Source organism: Carassius carassius, chromosome 25 (genome assembly GCF_963082965.1).
Source record: "Carassius carassius chromosome 25, fCarCar2.1, whole genome shotgun sequence".
Taxonomy (NCBI): domain Eukaryota; kingdom Metazoa; phylum Chordata; class Actinopteri; order Cypriniformes; family Cyprinidae; genus Carassius; species Carassius carassius.
In genome coordinates this window covers 10,986,052-11,003,442 of record NC_081779.1, presented here as the reverse complement: position 1 = coordinate 11,003,442, position 17,391 = coordinate 10,986,052, and the positions used below count along the sequence as shown (strand labels likewise).

The following is a 17,391-nucleotide window of genomic DNA, read 5'->3' as shown; positions in this document are numbered from 1 at the left end:
TGGCCACAACAGAGTATCACACACCAGGCCAGGTCTAGATCTAGGTCACAGAGGTGCTTGTAGCATGTGTGTGTGTTTAAAGGGAGGGGGGTTTAATTGGGTTGGGACCAGATTGCTCATTAAGAGCCCATCCAGGCAAAAGTCCATTGGTGTGTTTTCAGTGATCCAACCATCTGTTATTACTCAATTGTCCAACTCCATTCAGATTGTCCAAGACAATCCTTTGTCTGCTGAAGGTGTTGATTTGTACATTTGTGTTGCTGTGTCCGAAACACTTCCAGTGTCCCAATTGGATCGCCTTTGACTTATCCTGGTGATCACATGATTAAAGCCAGATGCTGATTGGTTAGTCTTTGTAACTCAAAAGTCTGGCACAGCTCAGTGTGGACAGTCTAAGTAACAGTAGGAAACGGACAAGAGATTTTGAAATATCAGAAGGGAATTGCTGTTGGAAGGTTCTTGGGAATTTGTGGAAACTGGAGAGAAATCAAACAAGATGACTGAGTGACTGGGCAACAGCAAAGCAGAGATGACCTAACCAAAGATATTGAGGATACAACAGCTGAATGAATGTGAAGTGAGTTTGGAATATATATCTTTGTATCTATTTATTTCATAGAAAGCATATTGTGATCTTCAGGTCTTTGTCATTGTTGTTGATTGGGGTAGCTGATTGTTGATTGGTCCCAACTTTCTTTCACAAAGTAGAACAATTGACTTCTGAACAAAGTAAAAAAAAAAAAAATCTGATTTAGTCAAAGTGAGATCAATGAATATGAAATAATTAGCCGTGAAAAGCGTAAAAAATACTTCTAGTTCTAGCCTATAGACACAGTAGCGTGTGACCTTAATGTTATATGTCGTGACTAGTTGTGACTATGCTCATAAAAGAATACAGTACATTTCTCATAAAAGTCAGGGTTATCACATTTGGCATCATACTATTACATTGTATAATGTAAGGTGTGTATCGCGATTCACTGGACACCCGAAAGGAAATGTGTATATGTAAATACATCTTCTGTGTTTTCTTTAGATCTTTAACTAACAAATAAAGCAAAAGGAGGACATCTCCAACAGAGAACCAAAGCAACACAAACCAAAAGAGGATATACAAGCAAATCTACACGCAAGATACCACAGAGAAGCAACTGAAAAGGGAAAAAGAGAAAATGAAGTTAGAGGCATCTTTAGAGGACATGAGTGAGTGGAGGGAGGTGGACTTTGCACTAAGCTGCACCTACATCGTCCACGACCAGGCATCCGAACCCAGCTTCAGCATTCCTAAAGCCATGACCTCCATTCCACGGAACCTCACCTTCCAGTACAGCGCTGACAACCAGGTACAACAGTCTGCAGCTTTAGCTGTGTACACTACATTCCCAATTCCCTTATGTCAGCAGGCATATTATTTGTCATTTAATAGACACTTGTTGACTAAAGCAGCTTGTGCAACACTGCTTTCACTTTATATTGTTTCCTGGAGCACATACTATCAAAACCGCTTCAGTGCATAGGTGCTACTGAATTGATATTGTTTCAGTTCCTTAAGTTCACCTCTGTCTGAGCCTAGATCCCTAACCATTCAGCCATAACCCTTTAGATGTATAAAAATAAAGTTCCATGAAACGGAATTGTCCAATTCAAAGTATCAGATACGTCTTGACATCATTTCACACAGTATGAGGGCCCTGTGAGGTGTGGTTCAGTAGGTCAGTGTGACGATGACAGCCATTGGCAGGTCAGGGATCAGGCAGGTAGAGGACCTATGAGGTAACAGCTTAATCACATTAACTCTTTTTCTACCTGACATTCACACACTCACTCTGCTTTCAATGAGCTTTTACATGGTGGAACGCTTCTATTGGCTATCCATTTGTTTTTGTTGGCTTGCGTGTCAGTATAAGGTTATATTACATTGCTTTCTGTAATATTTGATACTGATTGGTCAGTGGAGGCATTTTGCCATTGAATGACTGTGTATTTCATTGTGCATTGTCTCTGGAATCCAGTCTACTACACGATACTTTTATTTAAACCTTTTTATTAACTCAAATTAATATATCTTTCATAAAAAATATCAGACTTATTTTTCATAACCAGTTATTTTAACCGGTCATTATCACAATAAACCCCTTCAGGATGATACCTAAACATTTTGCTGGGTTTATTTTGTGACTGTTTCTTACTTATTTAACTTTAACTGTGGCGTATTTAACAAACATTATTAATTTAGTATTAATATAAAATTATTGCAGTGCTGTCAATGAAATTTAACAAAAACTCTCTATTTCTGTTTTTCGATTGTTGTCCTTATCTCTATCTCTGTCTTGTTTTATTGACATCTGTGTCATTCTTCGAAACTTTGCCGTTTTTTTTTCTTTTCTTATTTTGCGTCTTCATGCATTTTGTTGGTGCTCTGTTTGTCTTTTGCATGATCCAATTTCCCTCCTTTGCAGGTGAAAGTCAGTTCCTCTTTCTATTGCCCCTGCTCTTTTTGAAGGTGTGAAATTGTGGTTATCAGCTCATGGAGGATGCATATGCACACATGTACATACACTGGTCTATCTAAAAAAATAATTGCTGGTCTAAGACAGAAAAATGTGTGAACATTTTTCAGCTTGTGTTAAGACCTCAAGATTAGCCAGATATTTAAATTCTGTTACTTACCCACGTCATTTTAAGCCTGATTTTCTTTCTTCTGTCAAACATGAAGGAGAGTTTTTTTTATACTTTTCATGCTGCTACTCCATACAGTGAATATATATATATATATATATATATATATATATATATATATACTATATATATATATATATATATATATATATATATATATATATATATATATATATATATATATACATATATATATATATATATATATACATATATATATATATATATATATATATATATACATATACATATATATATATACATATATATATATACATATATATATATATATATATATATATATATATATATATATATATATATATATATATACATATATATATATATATATATATATATGTGTGTGTGTGTGTGTGTGTGTGTGTGTGTGTGTGTGTGTGTGTGTGTGTGTGTGTGTGCGTGTGAGTGTGTGTGTGTGTGTGTAGTTTATTCTTTTTTATTCTCATTTGGCCTGCACTAAATTGTCTTTCTCTTCCCCTTTTCTTTCAACAACTCTTTTATGTCTGGTTTATATTGTCACTCTCATCTTTTCCCACGCTGACACTCCTTTTTTAAGCATGGAGATAAACATAAACATAACCATACAACAATATATTTCCTGTCATGATACATTGAGGCACAACTATAATAGCTGTCAGACACATTAAAAATACTTTTACTTACTGCAGAATTCACACTAGTTTAAATTTACAAATACTTCGAGAGCCATTACACACTTCCCATTACTGTGCAAGCTATTCCTCTTGTGTCTGCTGATTCTGTCAAAATCATTGCTCTTACGTGGTCAATGGCGTTAGCAATGGACAGGAAAACCCACATTTAGTTTTTCAGTTCCCGGAGTTCCTCAGTACCCGACAACACATTTTTATTGGAAGTAAGAGATGACAGACTTTAGGGATGTCAGATGGCTAGTCTCATGGTGACCAGGCTGCTAGTCATACCCTAAATGGTTTCTGTGATGCATTCGCACACGTTCCAACTTTTTGTCAGTATGAAAGTCTGTGTTTTGCTGCTTTAACCTGTCATTAGTGCATTACGACTGCATATTTTGTGGGGGAGAACAGAAAGTGACTGTTATCTCTTGACTGCTGTTTGATTTTAACAGCTAGCAGCACTGCTACCAGATGCTGATACAATAAGCATTATGATACTGTTCTTGAAATGTTTTTTTTACAACTGAAAACTAAATTGGAACTAACAAGATAGACTTTTTTAGAAGGTGTTAATTGGCAAAGGCACATTTACACAGTCATGCATCAAAGGGGGTGTATAAACAATGCTCCCTGACCCTTAGCTTGAGAAGTGTGCCTAACTAAGGGGGGCACGTGGCAGATGGGGTGATCTGTGACAGGGTCTGGGAGGACACAAACACGCAAACGCACACACTTGCAGAATCTCAGCCAAAGGAAGTAGGTTAAGCTTGACTGATTAACTTTCGTTTGGACTGAGGATCCTTGGACAGCTTGGGGTGGGATGAGGTGGGAGGGTAATGTTTGGATGGAGGGTTGAGTGCTTCAGCATGTGTGTTTGGATGGCGTGGTGCCGTTGGCCTGACACTCACCCCCCTACCCCCTTCCTCTTACTCCCTAAACCCTCTCTGAGCAGTTAATCACTAAAGACTGACCAATTAGTCACGCAACACTAATGATGCACAATTCTACTGTCGCCACAGCTCTCGTCTCCAGCCAATAACTGTGCCCCCAACCCATGCATCCTGTTGGTGCTCCTTGTAATCGATAATTCCTTCCTATTGCATGACTCAATTTTCTTTAATCTGTCATAACTATGCTTTAATTGGACTTTTAATCTAAAATTGTTGCATTTAAACTTATCATAAGAGTTAAAGAAGTGCAGGAGTGACTTGATGGTAAAAAGGGGGCCACTGACCCCCACACCACAGTGTGACCTATTTACAGGCCTAGTTCCTGGTTTCTACAGAGCATTGAGAGTGGACCACCTGCTCCATTCTGTATTCTGTTTTCCCTCTGCTTTCCTTTTTTTGTCTTTTAAGGCCCTCAGACAGGATTGTTTGTCAATACTACTCAACATTTGCCAGCAAGGTCAAAGGGGTGTTATTGAGGACAGCTGAATGTTTTTAGGTCAGGGTCCAAGTAGAGCAGGGAAAGTATAAGTCTATTTATTTACTTATTAACTCAACCTGCGAGGATAGTGTGCTACCTTAGGTCACTTGTGACACTCAGCAAACAAGCACACCTAATTGAAATCATGCAATGCAGTTTCCTGTATAAAGTGAACAGATCAATAATCATTTATTTTCATTCCTCCCCTGACTAAGTTGGTTCACAAGTGCAACTCTTCATTCTTGCAGGTGACTGGAGTTTTCAGCAAAGAGTACATACCTCAAGGTACACGATTCGGACCTCTTCAAGGAGTCATTTACACCAAAGAAAATGTGCCTCTTCAGACCAACAGGAAATATTTTTGGAGGGTAAGTGACTTCATTGTTGATCTAATCTTTCAGGGATTCTACTGAGCGAAAAGCTGCCAAACCGGTCATGACTGACTTTCCAGAGAATTTTAGCTGAAAGGAGCCGGAAGCATATTAATTCATGATCAAATACATCCATATATGCCTTGGCTTTTTCAGCACTCAATACTCGCTTAAGTTCTGATGCACACATGCACTGAGAGTAGTTATTCCTATTAGGCTTAGTTTGCTGAACACTCAAGGGCTCACTTGGAAAACACAGAGGAAGCTCTGAGAGATCTTATCCTGTTTGTTGTAGATTCCTGCTTTGTTCTCATACAATGGTATACTCAGCAGAAGTTACCAAGTATAGCTATTTCGAAACCATTTGACAAAAACGCAAAGGATAGCGCAAGTTTTGGTTTGTGGCCAGGTTTTAGAGAAGTCAGGATTTCTGCACAGAGAAAGAGTGGCAGATGCACACACACACATACACACACACACACACACACACACACACTCACACACACACACACACACACACACACACACACACACACACACACTCAATCACTTTCTTTTCAGTCCTTACTTTTCTGTTGTCATATCAGCATCCAAGTGAACTTCATTCTCTTTATTTCCCTGCAAAGGGCACTAGATTTATCTGTGTCTTTGTATCTTTGCTTGTTTTTATATGTGTGGCTGTGCGTGTGCAGGGACATACATGTATGCATGCATGAGTGTGTGTGTGTTTTTGAGTGCTCTTGTTTTTGTGACATATCAGGACACAACTGTGTATAATGACATGGGTATGACACAGCTATTACAAGGAGAGGGTGACTTATGAGGACATAACCCATGTCCCCATTTTTCAAAACGCTTATAAATCATACAGAATGAGGTTTTTTTTTTGAGAAAGTAAAAATGCAGAAAGTTTCCTGTGAGGGTTAGGGTTAGGTGTACTGTATGGTTGGTGAATGGCGATAGAATATACAGTTTTTACAGTATAAAAACCATTACGCCTATGGGATGTCCCCACTTTTCACAAAAACAAACGTTTGTGTGTGTGTGTGTGTGTGTGTGTGTGTGTGTGTGTGTGTGTGTGTGTGTGTGTGTGTGTGTGTGTGTGTGTGTGTGTGTGTGTGCCAGCGTGCGTGTGTCCTTTCCTTTCTACGTTTCCTTTAAATCCATACTGACTTCCTGTTGCCATAAAACGATGAAATGATGCAGCATATCACGTGACTGAAGGCAGGTGGACGGATGTGAAGAGCAGGCTGTTCGTGTGGGTGAAAGTGTGTTTGTGTTTATGAGTCTTCAAGGGTGTAACTGGTTAAAGGAGTGTCTGCGATAGGGGAGTTAACATGCCCTGGCAAGTCTCAACAGTGAATTCCCCCACATACAAATTAGAATAAAATTGGGTGGAGAAAGGGGAGGAGAAGTGCGTGTGACTGGCAGCATGTGTAGATCGTTGTGACTCCCAGCGCTTTATAAAGAGCCTGACATCATTGACACACAAAGTTAGTCACTTCATCTTCTGCGGGACAAGCCACACACACACATTTTCACAGGTTAGAAGACACAGAGGAGTTGATATAAACCGCTGTTTGAAGAGCATTCTGTTCATGGCAGAGGTGAAGAATCATTTGTAACAACTTTTAAAAAAAATTTGTAAACATATTTACAGATTGTCATTGAAATCAATGTATTATGTGTTGTTTGTATAATGTGTTCATTTGGATTTTTTAGAAGATCAGTTTTTAAAATTGTAATGATTACTTATGATAGCATTGTTGATATTGCAGACTTGCATGAAGCATTAACGTGATTTCCTTTCTCTCCATCCAGATCTACAGTGGTGGACACCTACACCACTTCATTGATGGCTATGATGTCCACCGCAGCAACTGGATGCGGTACGTCAACCCGGCACGATCGCTGGCCGAACAGAACCTGGTGGCCTGTCAAAACGGCCAGGAAATCTTCTTCTACACCATTCAGCCCGTGGAGCCCAAGCAGGAGCTGTTGGTGTGGTACAGTCCGGAGTTCTCCCAGAGATTGAGCAGCCAGCAAGAGCAACCAGACAGTCTGAAGCCAAGTGAGTCATGGGCTTTGGAACTATCCCACATTATTTGGCACTAAAGAGGGAAAAACTGGATAAAATGTTGGTTTTTATATACATAGTTTTTTCCTTTGACTTATTTTCCATTCCATTTTATATCTTTATTGCTTTCTCTCTGGCTTCCTTGAAACTATGGAATTATTAGTCACCTCAGCTATCTTTGATGCCCCTCCTGTGCACTCACCCAAGATAATGTTTATACTGTGCCTGGTCTCCGTCTTTTCCTCTATTTCTGAATCAGGTGACCTTTTTTATTTCTTTATTCTAAGAGATCAGCAATTAATGTGCACCCTCAGTTTTTCTGTGTACATTATTTATGTTGATATGCAGGGAGGGTGTTTATTTTAACTTTTTTTATTGCGGCAGTGTCTTATATACCTGTAGGTTTGACCATTATGATATTATGCCACCAATACCAATGTTCATCACACAGTTAAGGTGGTACCAGGCTTTTATTCGTTGATAAATTTTATGTAACATAAAATTGCTCTAATATATAATATAAAACTTCAGACTCACACACACACATACAATATGCAAATTAGTTGTGATTCTTTAAATGTCATTTGAAACTCTAGAGGTGGTAAGCAATGAAAGTGACTGTAAATGAAACTTATGAACGTGTATGATCCGTAAGAGTGAGTAAGCGTTTGTACAGTATGTTTATGACAAAACGATGGACCCTCTGGATTTTCTGTCTAAGGAGATTTCATGCGATACTCCCTATGTCACACTGATTCAATCTCACATTGGCACTGTGCTATTTCCTGTCTTATTCACTCCTCGGAATGTATGTATGTCTATGTGTTCATTTTACGTGCTGTTGTTAAGGACCATTACCTGAGTCATGTTGACACGAAATGCTCATCTCACTGGTGACGCTTTCACTGAACAATTACTCCTGATTATAAAATATGCCTCTTTAGAAAGTCAGGCACTGTGAAAGTGCCTTTTTCAGAGCCGCTTTTTTTTTTTTTTATATATCATTCAGTCTACTTTAATATGTTTTACTTCCTGTGTGAGGTTTAAAGAAATCTGTATATTCAGTTTTAGAAAGCGTTATATTACATCATTTTATTTTTTTTATGGACTTCGACATAAATATAGATTAATTTCTTAGAACACATCAGCTGATACTTAGTCTAACATAAAACATGGCAAATTTCTGTTGCTTCTGTTTATCTGTGTTCCTCCATTGTTTAGATTTTAGAATTTGTAAACACATTAATAACTTGCATTTTTATGTTGTGCTCTTCAGAGTTTCAGATATCCATTTTCACTTTCCTCTCGGTAGTTAGGAAATGCCTAGATGATGCCTGTAAATGTTGCACCAGATTGGTTTACATCAGGTTTGAGGAACCAAGCTTTGACCACAAGGGTTATAATGTGTTTGTGTAATCTTCCCATTGCTGTGAGACACAGTTGAGCCTTGTACTACTCTCCATGATTTAGCATGTTTTGTCTGAGTCACCACAAAGGTTACTGAAAGAAGCTAGCTGTTATGGCTTTGTTTTTACAATCTCTAGAGTGAAAGGACAGTAATAATTTGACCTTATCTCGATTTCCTTTGTAACAGTAAGTAACAGTTGATGCTAAAGTGGTGTTGTAGGATTTTTCCCATGGTTGAGGACATCTGCTGTTATAGTGAATCAGAGTAGTTTCTAAATGTGAGAACTATCGATGTCACACAAGGCTCCTTTCTTCCGATACATACATATGCCCCTGCACCTCACAAACATACACACACCCACACTGCGAACACCCACACAGTTGTAATCTAGGTGCTACGTGAAAGCAGTACTATCTCTTTGTCAAAAAGAAACCAGTCAGATATCTTCTGCCTGTCAGCCTTAAACTGAAAGCGCTGCCATTTACCATAAGTGAGCATATGAGGAGGATGGTTATGAGTAGGTGTATCATATACAGGCATAGAGGCGTTGCCTGACGGGTGACCGATTTTGCTCTGCGAAGACTCTGACCTTGCTTGGTCAATTTCAGCGACGGAAATTTGTTCAATGTGAAATGTGTTGAGTTTCAAGATTTCACACACTCCAGTTTCATACTTGGATTCTCACCTCTGCTGTCTGTCAGCATTCACTCTACACTTTGCACTGTGTGACCTTTTTTCTCTCTCTCATTCTCCAGAGTACATACCTGATTTTGAGTATCAGAAGCAGCCCCTACCTCAGTACACCTACTACCCTAAACAGCCCCAGAGTCCACGCAAACTTCAAAGTGAGGGACAGGAAGATGAGGTGGATGAAAAGATTGATGTAGAGGTTATTGAGAGGGACACGCCACCTGACACACCGGATGAACAGGTCGTGGATTTCAGCAAAAAGGTCCACAACACTGTTTCGCCACAGCCTGTCGATTCTCCACATCCCAACCAGAAAGAAATGAACATAAGCATTCACCCATATCCCACCCTGTCCCCACCGCAAGACCTTCCACTCCACTTGCACGGCCTCTATGGTCATCGAGAAGGTCTGATCTCATACCCTTCATTGCCCTCACCTAGACCTTTGCAAGCTCCATATCCCTTATTGCCACCATACAGTCCTCATTATTCACGTCTACTATTGCCTCCATACTCCCCTCCCTTCCCCTCTATGCTGCCCTCAAAAGGGGGTCTTCGGTACAATAGATTCCTGGGTAGTGATGGCTTGCCCTACCCTTCCGTACCCCAACCAGGTCTGTTACCAGCTACACTGCCCTATCCTGCCTCTCTTCATGGAGGTCTGAAGGAAAGAATCCCAAATACTCCACTACGAGGAGCCCCTGCAACACCAGAACTCTCCCCACAGCCAAAGCAATCGCCTCAGCAAACGTTCCAGAAGCCACTCTCTGAATGTGAAGAGGCCATCAACCTCAGCATGTCACCTTCATCCTCGTGCTCTCCTCCAGCACCTGGGTACAAGTCTCTCCCATACCCACTCAAGAAGCAAAATGGCAAAATCAAGTATGAATGCAATGTCTGTCTCAAGACCTTCAGTCAACTGTCCAACCTCAAAGTGAGTAGATTGTGCTTGATTTAGAATCTTGTTTTTGAAAGATATGGAACTGAGTAAAACTAAAGATTGTATATTCATTTTAAAGGTGCACTTGAGGGTCCACAGTGGAGAGAGGCCATTCCAGTGCAACTTGTGCAAAAAGAGTTTCACCCAACTCGCCCACCTACAGAAACATCACTTGGTCCACACAGGCGAGAAACCACATGAGTGCCAGGTGAGTGTATACAGTATGCTGTGAAAGAAAATCGAGATAAAGGGCATCAGATGACACACACACACACAACATTGCTTATCTCTGACAGAACCTTTACCTTGTCAGTCCTGTTTCCTTTAAGAGAAATGCTTTGTTGTACAGTAACTAGAGTGGGTGTGACAGTGGCGTCAGCATGTGCTACTCATTCATCTTGAGCATTGAAAATAAATACAGTCCTTTAGTGAAAAAAAACACATCTGGCTTGCTGTCTACATACCAAAGCAACAACAAGGCAATTATTTAAGGCAGCAGAGAAGTTGCCTTCTGTTCTTATCTGCTGCCTCTTGTTTGCTTTTGAATTACAGAATCTTTTAATGTTCTCTTTGAATGTCTACAGGTGTGCCACAAACGCTTCAGCAGCACCAGCAACCTGAAAACCCATCTACGCCTGCACTCCGGGGAGAAGCCATATCAGTGTAAACTGTGTGGGGTGAAGTTTACCCAGTACATTCACCTCAAACTCCACCGTCGGCTGCACAGCTCTCGTGACCGGCCCCACTCCTGCCAAGCCTGCACTAGAGGCTTCATCCATCACTTCTCACTGAACCTCCATCAGCGTTCCGGCTTCTGCCCCGCCGTCCGTCCTGAAATCCCAGAGCTGAGGCAAGCAGCAGAGATGGTAGAGCGCTTTGATGCCAGTCAGGAGGCCGAGGCTCTTCCTGAGAGTTCTGGAGAGGCTCAGGTTGATGCTGCCTTGGAAGAATGGTTGGCTAGAAGTTTGGAGAGCGGTGAAGGGAAGGAGGACATTGGATTCCTCAAGGCTTTTGCTGTAGTACCTCATAAGGTAACCGCCATGGGTCATTACCAAGAGAGAGCCAGCGTGGTACACTTCAACCACCGGCCCTCTATAAAGACTGAGTAGATGAGAGAAAATGTTCAAAGGATGACATATAGCTTGCTCAGGTCTTCCAAAAACTCCAAAATTTGCTATCTATGCACAGAGTATTCCCTATTTGACACCAAAAATCCTCTCTTCCCCTGGTAGTTTGAGGGATAAATCCAAGAGAAGATGCCTAAACCAAGCCAATGAAAGCCGCACCAAACAAATAGTGTTTCCAAAGACTTGAAGATTATGTCAAGTGATTGCACTTCTACCCTCTGACCTATTATATAATTAAGATGTGATTATAATGTCCTCATAATTCATCTGGTTTCCAAACTGATGTGAAAGTCTATTTGTGTGAGTTTGTCTTAACTTATTGTTTTCGTTTTGTTTTTTTCGTATTTGAGCACTGTATCAAATGTTTTAATACTTGTTTATATGTGTCCTTCTCTTTTTTATGTTTTCTTTAAACTTCTTTAATTCTTGAAAAAAAAAATACTGGGATTCTCAGGAATAATATGTTAATCCCACTATGGACACTATGTGACAGTTCCAAAAGGACTGGATTTTCCCGTCCATTCCATTTATTGTGGATGTGAATGTGTACAGTCTGAGTATGTGTGTATGATTTTACCTGGTGATACCTTTGTGAAAATATATAAAAATGTACTGTTGGTATCTTTTCAAGTGATGATTCACTGTAGCTTGTAATGATAATATGGCAGAAGAAAATTTTTGGTTTTCTCTACAACAAACAGATCCTGAACCCTTTTGACATTGGAAAGAGAACAAACCTCACTTTAATGTAATATTTAAATCAAGAGAAAAATTCTTTGTTTTCTTAGTTATATTGTTACTTAGTTGTGTCTACCAATGTTTACTGTTGTCTCTTTAATCCAAACAAGTATTGTTAGCACTATGAAAAATGATCAAATCAATGTAGCTGGAACTGAATTTGCCAATCATGAAGTTGCAATACTTTTTTTATAGACTACAGAACTACAGACACAACAGTACCTCATACTAAAACGTTAAATTGTCAGGTTCATATTTTATGCTTTTTTTATTTATTTGATATCAGCACTGGAAAAAGCAGGAACTAGATCCAAGTGCAGGATATTTAAATTGTTAGCTACAGCTGGGTTTAGAAACAAGACGGTTCCATTACTTAGTGACTTTTGTACAGTGACTTTTAGTGTCTCTTTTTGTTATCCTAGTATATTTTTTGACTCAGTCCAAAAGATGTTGATACTTTATATGTGAGATCCTATTTTTGACAAACTTTTATAATGTAGCACATTAAACATTACTTGTCTAAGACCTCAGTCGTTCTGTCTTATGCTGTTAATGACTTTACATTGTCAGTAGAATCAAGTTTTCACACCCACACACTCATACAACACCCATCAGGGTTATTAGTTTGAAAGTCCCACACAAGTTGATCTATGTGCGTCGTATTTCTAGAAAGTAGAGGAACTGAAATTGTTGCTCATCAACTAGGACTGATCAAAAATGCCCATCATCACATGCAACGCTGTTTTTCATTTTGACATGAAAAAAAAACACCTTCAACCTTTACCTACTTTTACTTATAGTGGAATTTACAGTAAAAACGTAGTTTTGGTTTCCAATGAACTCCTCTGAGCTATTATATAATAAAAGATGACAATAAGTCATGTTTAATTGCTGAAGAAACTTTGACATCAGTTCAAGTTCAATTTTGACTTTCTGAAACACCTAAATCACCCCGCTCCAATAAAACAAAATTTTGTTGAACTAACCTTAAAAATACAGTTGTGTTCAGAAGAGCTTTCAGTTATATAGCTATGTAAAATGAACATAGTTCTACTATTTGTGAAACTGGAGGTTAATATGAAGCAAAGCACTGATTTGAGTAACTTATCTGGCAGTTTGTCATGCTCAGTCACCATTCCCACACAAATGCTGACCTGTACTTTTACTAAACTGCTCTTCTAGTATCTATCAGCAGGTAAAACTGTGGTATGATCAACATAAATGTCAGGAACGGAAGACCAAGTAGTTACAGTAAGTAATGCCTCACATCTTCTCTGTCCTCTCCGAGTACAACGCTTATCTGTTTCCTTTTGTCACAGCCTCCCCCCTTCTCCCCTCAAGGGTGCACACATGAAGGGAGAGTCCCCCGCCACACACACCTCAGACCAGAACAAACACACCTCAGCAGGGTATGTGTGAGAGAATGACAGACAACAAGTGAGAGAAACTACATCTGTCATTGACAGCATGTCAAACCACCACTTTGAATACTTCTTAGGAGAAGTTGCAAGAGGCCCTTTTATGGCAGAAAGGAGAAAGAAACAGAGAGAAGATGTGAAAACACACCACAGAGAAAGAAAGAGTGGAACTTGACTTGCTGTAAATGACATGAGGAGTGAGTGTGTGTGTGTGTGTGTGTGTGTGTGTGTGTGTGTGTGTGTGTGTGTGTGTGTGTGTGTGTGTGTGTGTGTGTGTGTGTGTGCGTGCGTGCGTGTGTGTGTGTGTGTGGGTGTGTGTGTGACATGTTCAGAGTACTTGCATTGCCTTCCTGCACAGACTTAAAACTTCATGCGTTCAGTAATTGCTAGTAAGTCATTCTCTGAAACCCAGAAGCTTAGTTCCTGTCAACAGTGGCCAGCACAGCACTGGGACAAAAAGTAGTTTAAATGCATAAAACCTTGCATTGTTATCTCAAAAATGTACATAACCATAATGGCATGCAAAATGTATATTAATTTTGTTCAAGAATTAGTTGTTAAGTGTATTGAGTACACTGTAAAGTAACAGAGATTATTAGACAACATTTTACACTATTTCAGTCTTTCTGCTTAAAAACTTCAAATTTAAATCAATGTTTTATGTGCAGTTTCTTTTTAAATATTTGTGAAATTTCCTAGCAATTTCTAAGTGGAACTGGGTTTAAAGCAAATCCTATCCTATATCCTATCTTTTTTTTTTTTTTAAGGGAATATTCCAGGTATATTATGAAACCTTTAAATAAATCAGTTTTTTCCATGTAATTAATGTTAACATGGCTTTAATCCTACATCAAATAAAACATTTTGGTGCTTATTAGGTAAAGAAATGTGATGTATGATTCCTGACGTGGGGGAAAAAAAGTTTTAAAACTGTTTCAATTGGGACAATCATCATTTTAAAAAGGTGCATCAAAGATTACTGGTTCGTAGTCGACCTACAAGCTTTCAAGCATCTGTTCACCTTAAAAAAAATAAATAATATTGTGTTAAAAACTGATTTTACACATTCGTTTGATGTTTCATGGTCATTATGCTATATTAATGTATATTAATGTTTTTTACAGAAAGTCAAAATTACAACATTCCTGGGCTATTGGCCAGACTGGCTGCTTTCCATTTGACTTCTTTCTTGTCTTATCCATGAATCACTTTGAAGTGTCACATGATTACAAGAGAATTGAAAGATCAACTTGCACTATCTTTTCCAGCGAACCCAAGAGGTCCGGACAAGCAACATTCAATGATTATTTATCACACAGGTCCAAGGCGACAGAAATCCTGCTCTGTCAGATCTTACATCCTTCTGCGCCTTTTAAGAGCAATCTAGTGGAAATATAATTACATTACTTGGTAACATTTTACAATAAGAATAATTTTTTTTATGTAAATATTAGTAAATGCTTTGGCTATCATTAACTAACAATGAACCAAACTTTTAAAGTATTTATTAATCTAGGTTAATGTTATTTTCTTTCTTTCTTTCTTTAATAACATTTCAGTTTGTATAATTAACATGTTAACAAACTGATTTTTTTCTAAAATACTTCCAACTTTCTTTTAGACAGTATTTGATTTGACTTCAAGTAATATTTGCACATTTTCATACCTGGAAACGGATCCCCTTTTTTGTGTATTTAAATATAGTTTCACTTTACACATCAAATATCTGATACCATCCTATTCTACACATTTAAATACCTCCAGTGCAACCCCCTTCCCCTTTTTGTTAAGACGAAATATAAAAAAGACAGAAACTAGCAGATCACATTACTAATACATGTGTGGGTGAGTGTCAAAAGGGCAGGAGAGACTGAATTAACATGTAAATATCGCATGCAATCTATTATAGTCAACAGCCAGTTCAATGCTTCAATGCATTTTCGCTTTTTCTTCTCCAGTTCTGACTCAAAAACCCAAGCATGATTAAAAGTCACAAGTGAATTCCAAAAATGCACGCAGTTGCACAGTAAAAAGTTGATGACACATTAGACAATGTGCCTTAATTCTAATTATATCAACTGAGATGCTGAGATAAAACCAGAATTTCACTGTAAATATTTCATATGGTCGCACGTTCCTTGTCATGGATTTCAACAAAAATCTTTGAACTAGAAATGTTTCACACCTAATTTGCACCAAAAAGACCTCAGGTTTACTTCCAGATAACTGTGCATGGACTGCCTAACCTGTTTTGTTTACGGCAACATTAAAAGGGTGGAATGACTGACAGGTAATCAGCATAACTGACCTTTCTACTTTCTTTTTCTTTTAGGTAGCACAAGAATTTGTTTCCTTCTGTGTAATCTGATCAGCTTTGTACAACTGGAATCAAGAATTTTTGTGCCGTGCATCCTGGTGTATTTCAGTTTGATGCCTCACCTCTACAACTACAAATGTGTTTTTTTTTGTTGTTGTTTTGTTTGTTTCTTTTCTTCCACAGCATGCAAAACATCAAAGTACTTGTACAGTACTTTCACAATTTTCTTTGCCACTATGTAAAAGTAAATAAGCAACTTGCATTTTATAGAACAATAAAGCACATTTTCTTAATATAAATTTATCCCATTAACATTTGTATATTATTTTATTTATATTTATTTTATTTATTATTTAAATATAGTCTAAAGTTTTTTTTTTCTAAGTTTTTTTTATTGAAGTATTGCAATTGGCAAATGATCGGCAGCACCTTCTGATTGCTGTATCACATTAAAACTAGCATAAATTTAATTCACAGTGGCCAAAACATCTGATCCTTTGAAGAGTGAATATGACTCCCAGACCAGGTATACACAAACCACTACAAAGATTCACATATGCCCCTCCTACTTTTCCAGAGAAAGAGTTTTACCTTGTAACAAGACTTCCACATAACAAACATTTCTGTGTATCTGTGCATCTGTGTACACTTTTAATGCAGCCGCCTTCATCATTAGAAATTATGACGGTAATAAAGTGATCTTTGGTGTGACCAGGATTTTTTAAATAATGGACCATGAAACAATTAGCATGCCTGCATGACATTTGTTATTTGATCTTTATATTTTTAAAGGTCTGGACATGCCCTTATGTGTCAAATGTGCAATATCTTTCTGTTTTTCTCACATCGGATTAGTCACCGACTTGTACAAATGGTCATACACTCCTTTTGCCAATCAAATTCTCATGACTAACTGGCACAACAGTCATGTCATGTTGGTCGTGTCATTTACTATCTAGAATTGATTTTTTAATAGATCTTGGAGAAAACATGGGCTTTTTTGACTGAAATCTGTGTGGCACAACAGCAAAATAGGAAGTAGCCTGCTCTTTTGAAGAGGGCAAGAAATTTAAAGTAACTGATTGCAAGTATGACAGTAACAAACAAGCCATTTTCAAATTTCAGTTTTCCATTTCTGTTTCGGGGCATCATGCACCTGTTAATTAAGGGATGCCAGTGGTAGTCCTGGCTCACAAGATAGTTTTACCTATGTGCTAAAATGTTTTAGAAAATAGAAATTTATGTATGCATGTATTTATTTTTTTAAATTATATTATTTAAAAAGTAACTTGTGTTTTGTTTTTTGTTATTGAGTTTAACAGCCAGTGATCACAGTGCACTTTATTAAATGGAAAAGAGCAGGGCATTTTCCATCATATCTCAAAGTCATGAGAGTTTCAAGTGAGCAGATGATGATGGAGTGAACTACAGCATATGGTCTACGGAAAAACACGACTCATATTTAAACACATCAAGTGTTTATTTCTACTTTTAGCATTTTAGACAGACTTACAGTACTTATAA

At 38.2% G+C, this 17,391-nt stretch overlaps 1 protein-coding gene across 2 annotated transcripts; it reads left to right on the top strand.

The window, feature by feature from the left end:
• The first annotated feature begins 232 nt into the window (after positions 1–232).
• Positions 233–11,980, top strand: LOC132104175 (PR domain zinc finger protein 1-like). 2 transcript variants are annotated; one of them, XM_059509445.1, is made up of 7 exons: positions 233–577; positions 1,037–1,343; positions 5,030–5,149; positions 6,974–7,223; positions 9,393–10,261; positions 10,347–10,475; positions 10,852–11,980. In XM_059509445.1, exons 2-7 carry the CDS (start codon positions 1,173–1,175, stop codon positions 11,374–11,376), a joined length of 2,064 nt encoding a protein of 687 aa, XP_059365428.1. In that variant the 5' UTR covers positions 233–577; positions 1,037–1,172; the 3' UTR covers positions 11,377–11,980. The 2 variants fall into 2 exon arrangements, with proteins under 2 accessions (XP_059365428.1, XP_059365429.1); XM_059509446.1 differs by lacking the exons at positions 233–577; positions 1,037–1,343; positions 5,030–5,149 and adding an exon at positions 6,297–6,759.
• The last annotated feature ends 5,411 nt before the right edge of the window (positions 11,981–17,391 follow it).

What these genes read in the sequence shown, in the direction of transcription:
- LOC132104175 (XM_059509445.1), top strand. Translation starts at nt 1,173, where the DNA reads ATGAAGTTAGAGGCATCTTTAGAGGACATGAGTGAGTGGAGGGAGGTG. An exon ending in ACAGGAAATATTTTTGGAGG is followed by an intron (nt 5,150 to 6,973) that starts GTAAGTGACTTC and finishes CTCTCCATCCAG; the next exon opens with ATCTACAGTGGTGGACACCT. An exon ending in GTCAACTGTCCAACCTCAAA is followed by an intron (nt 10,262 to 10,346) that starts GTGAGTAGATTG and finishes TTCATTTTAAAG; the next exon opens with GTGCACTTGAGGGTCCACAG.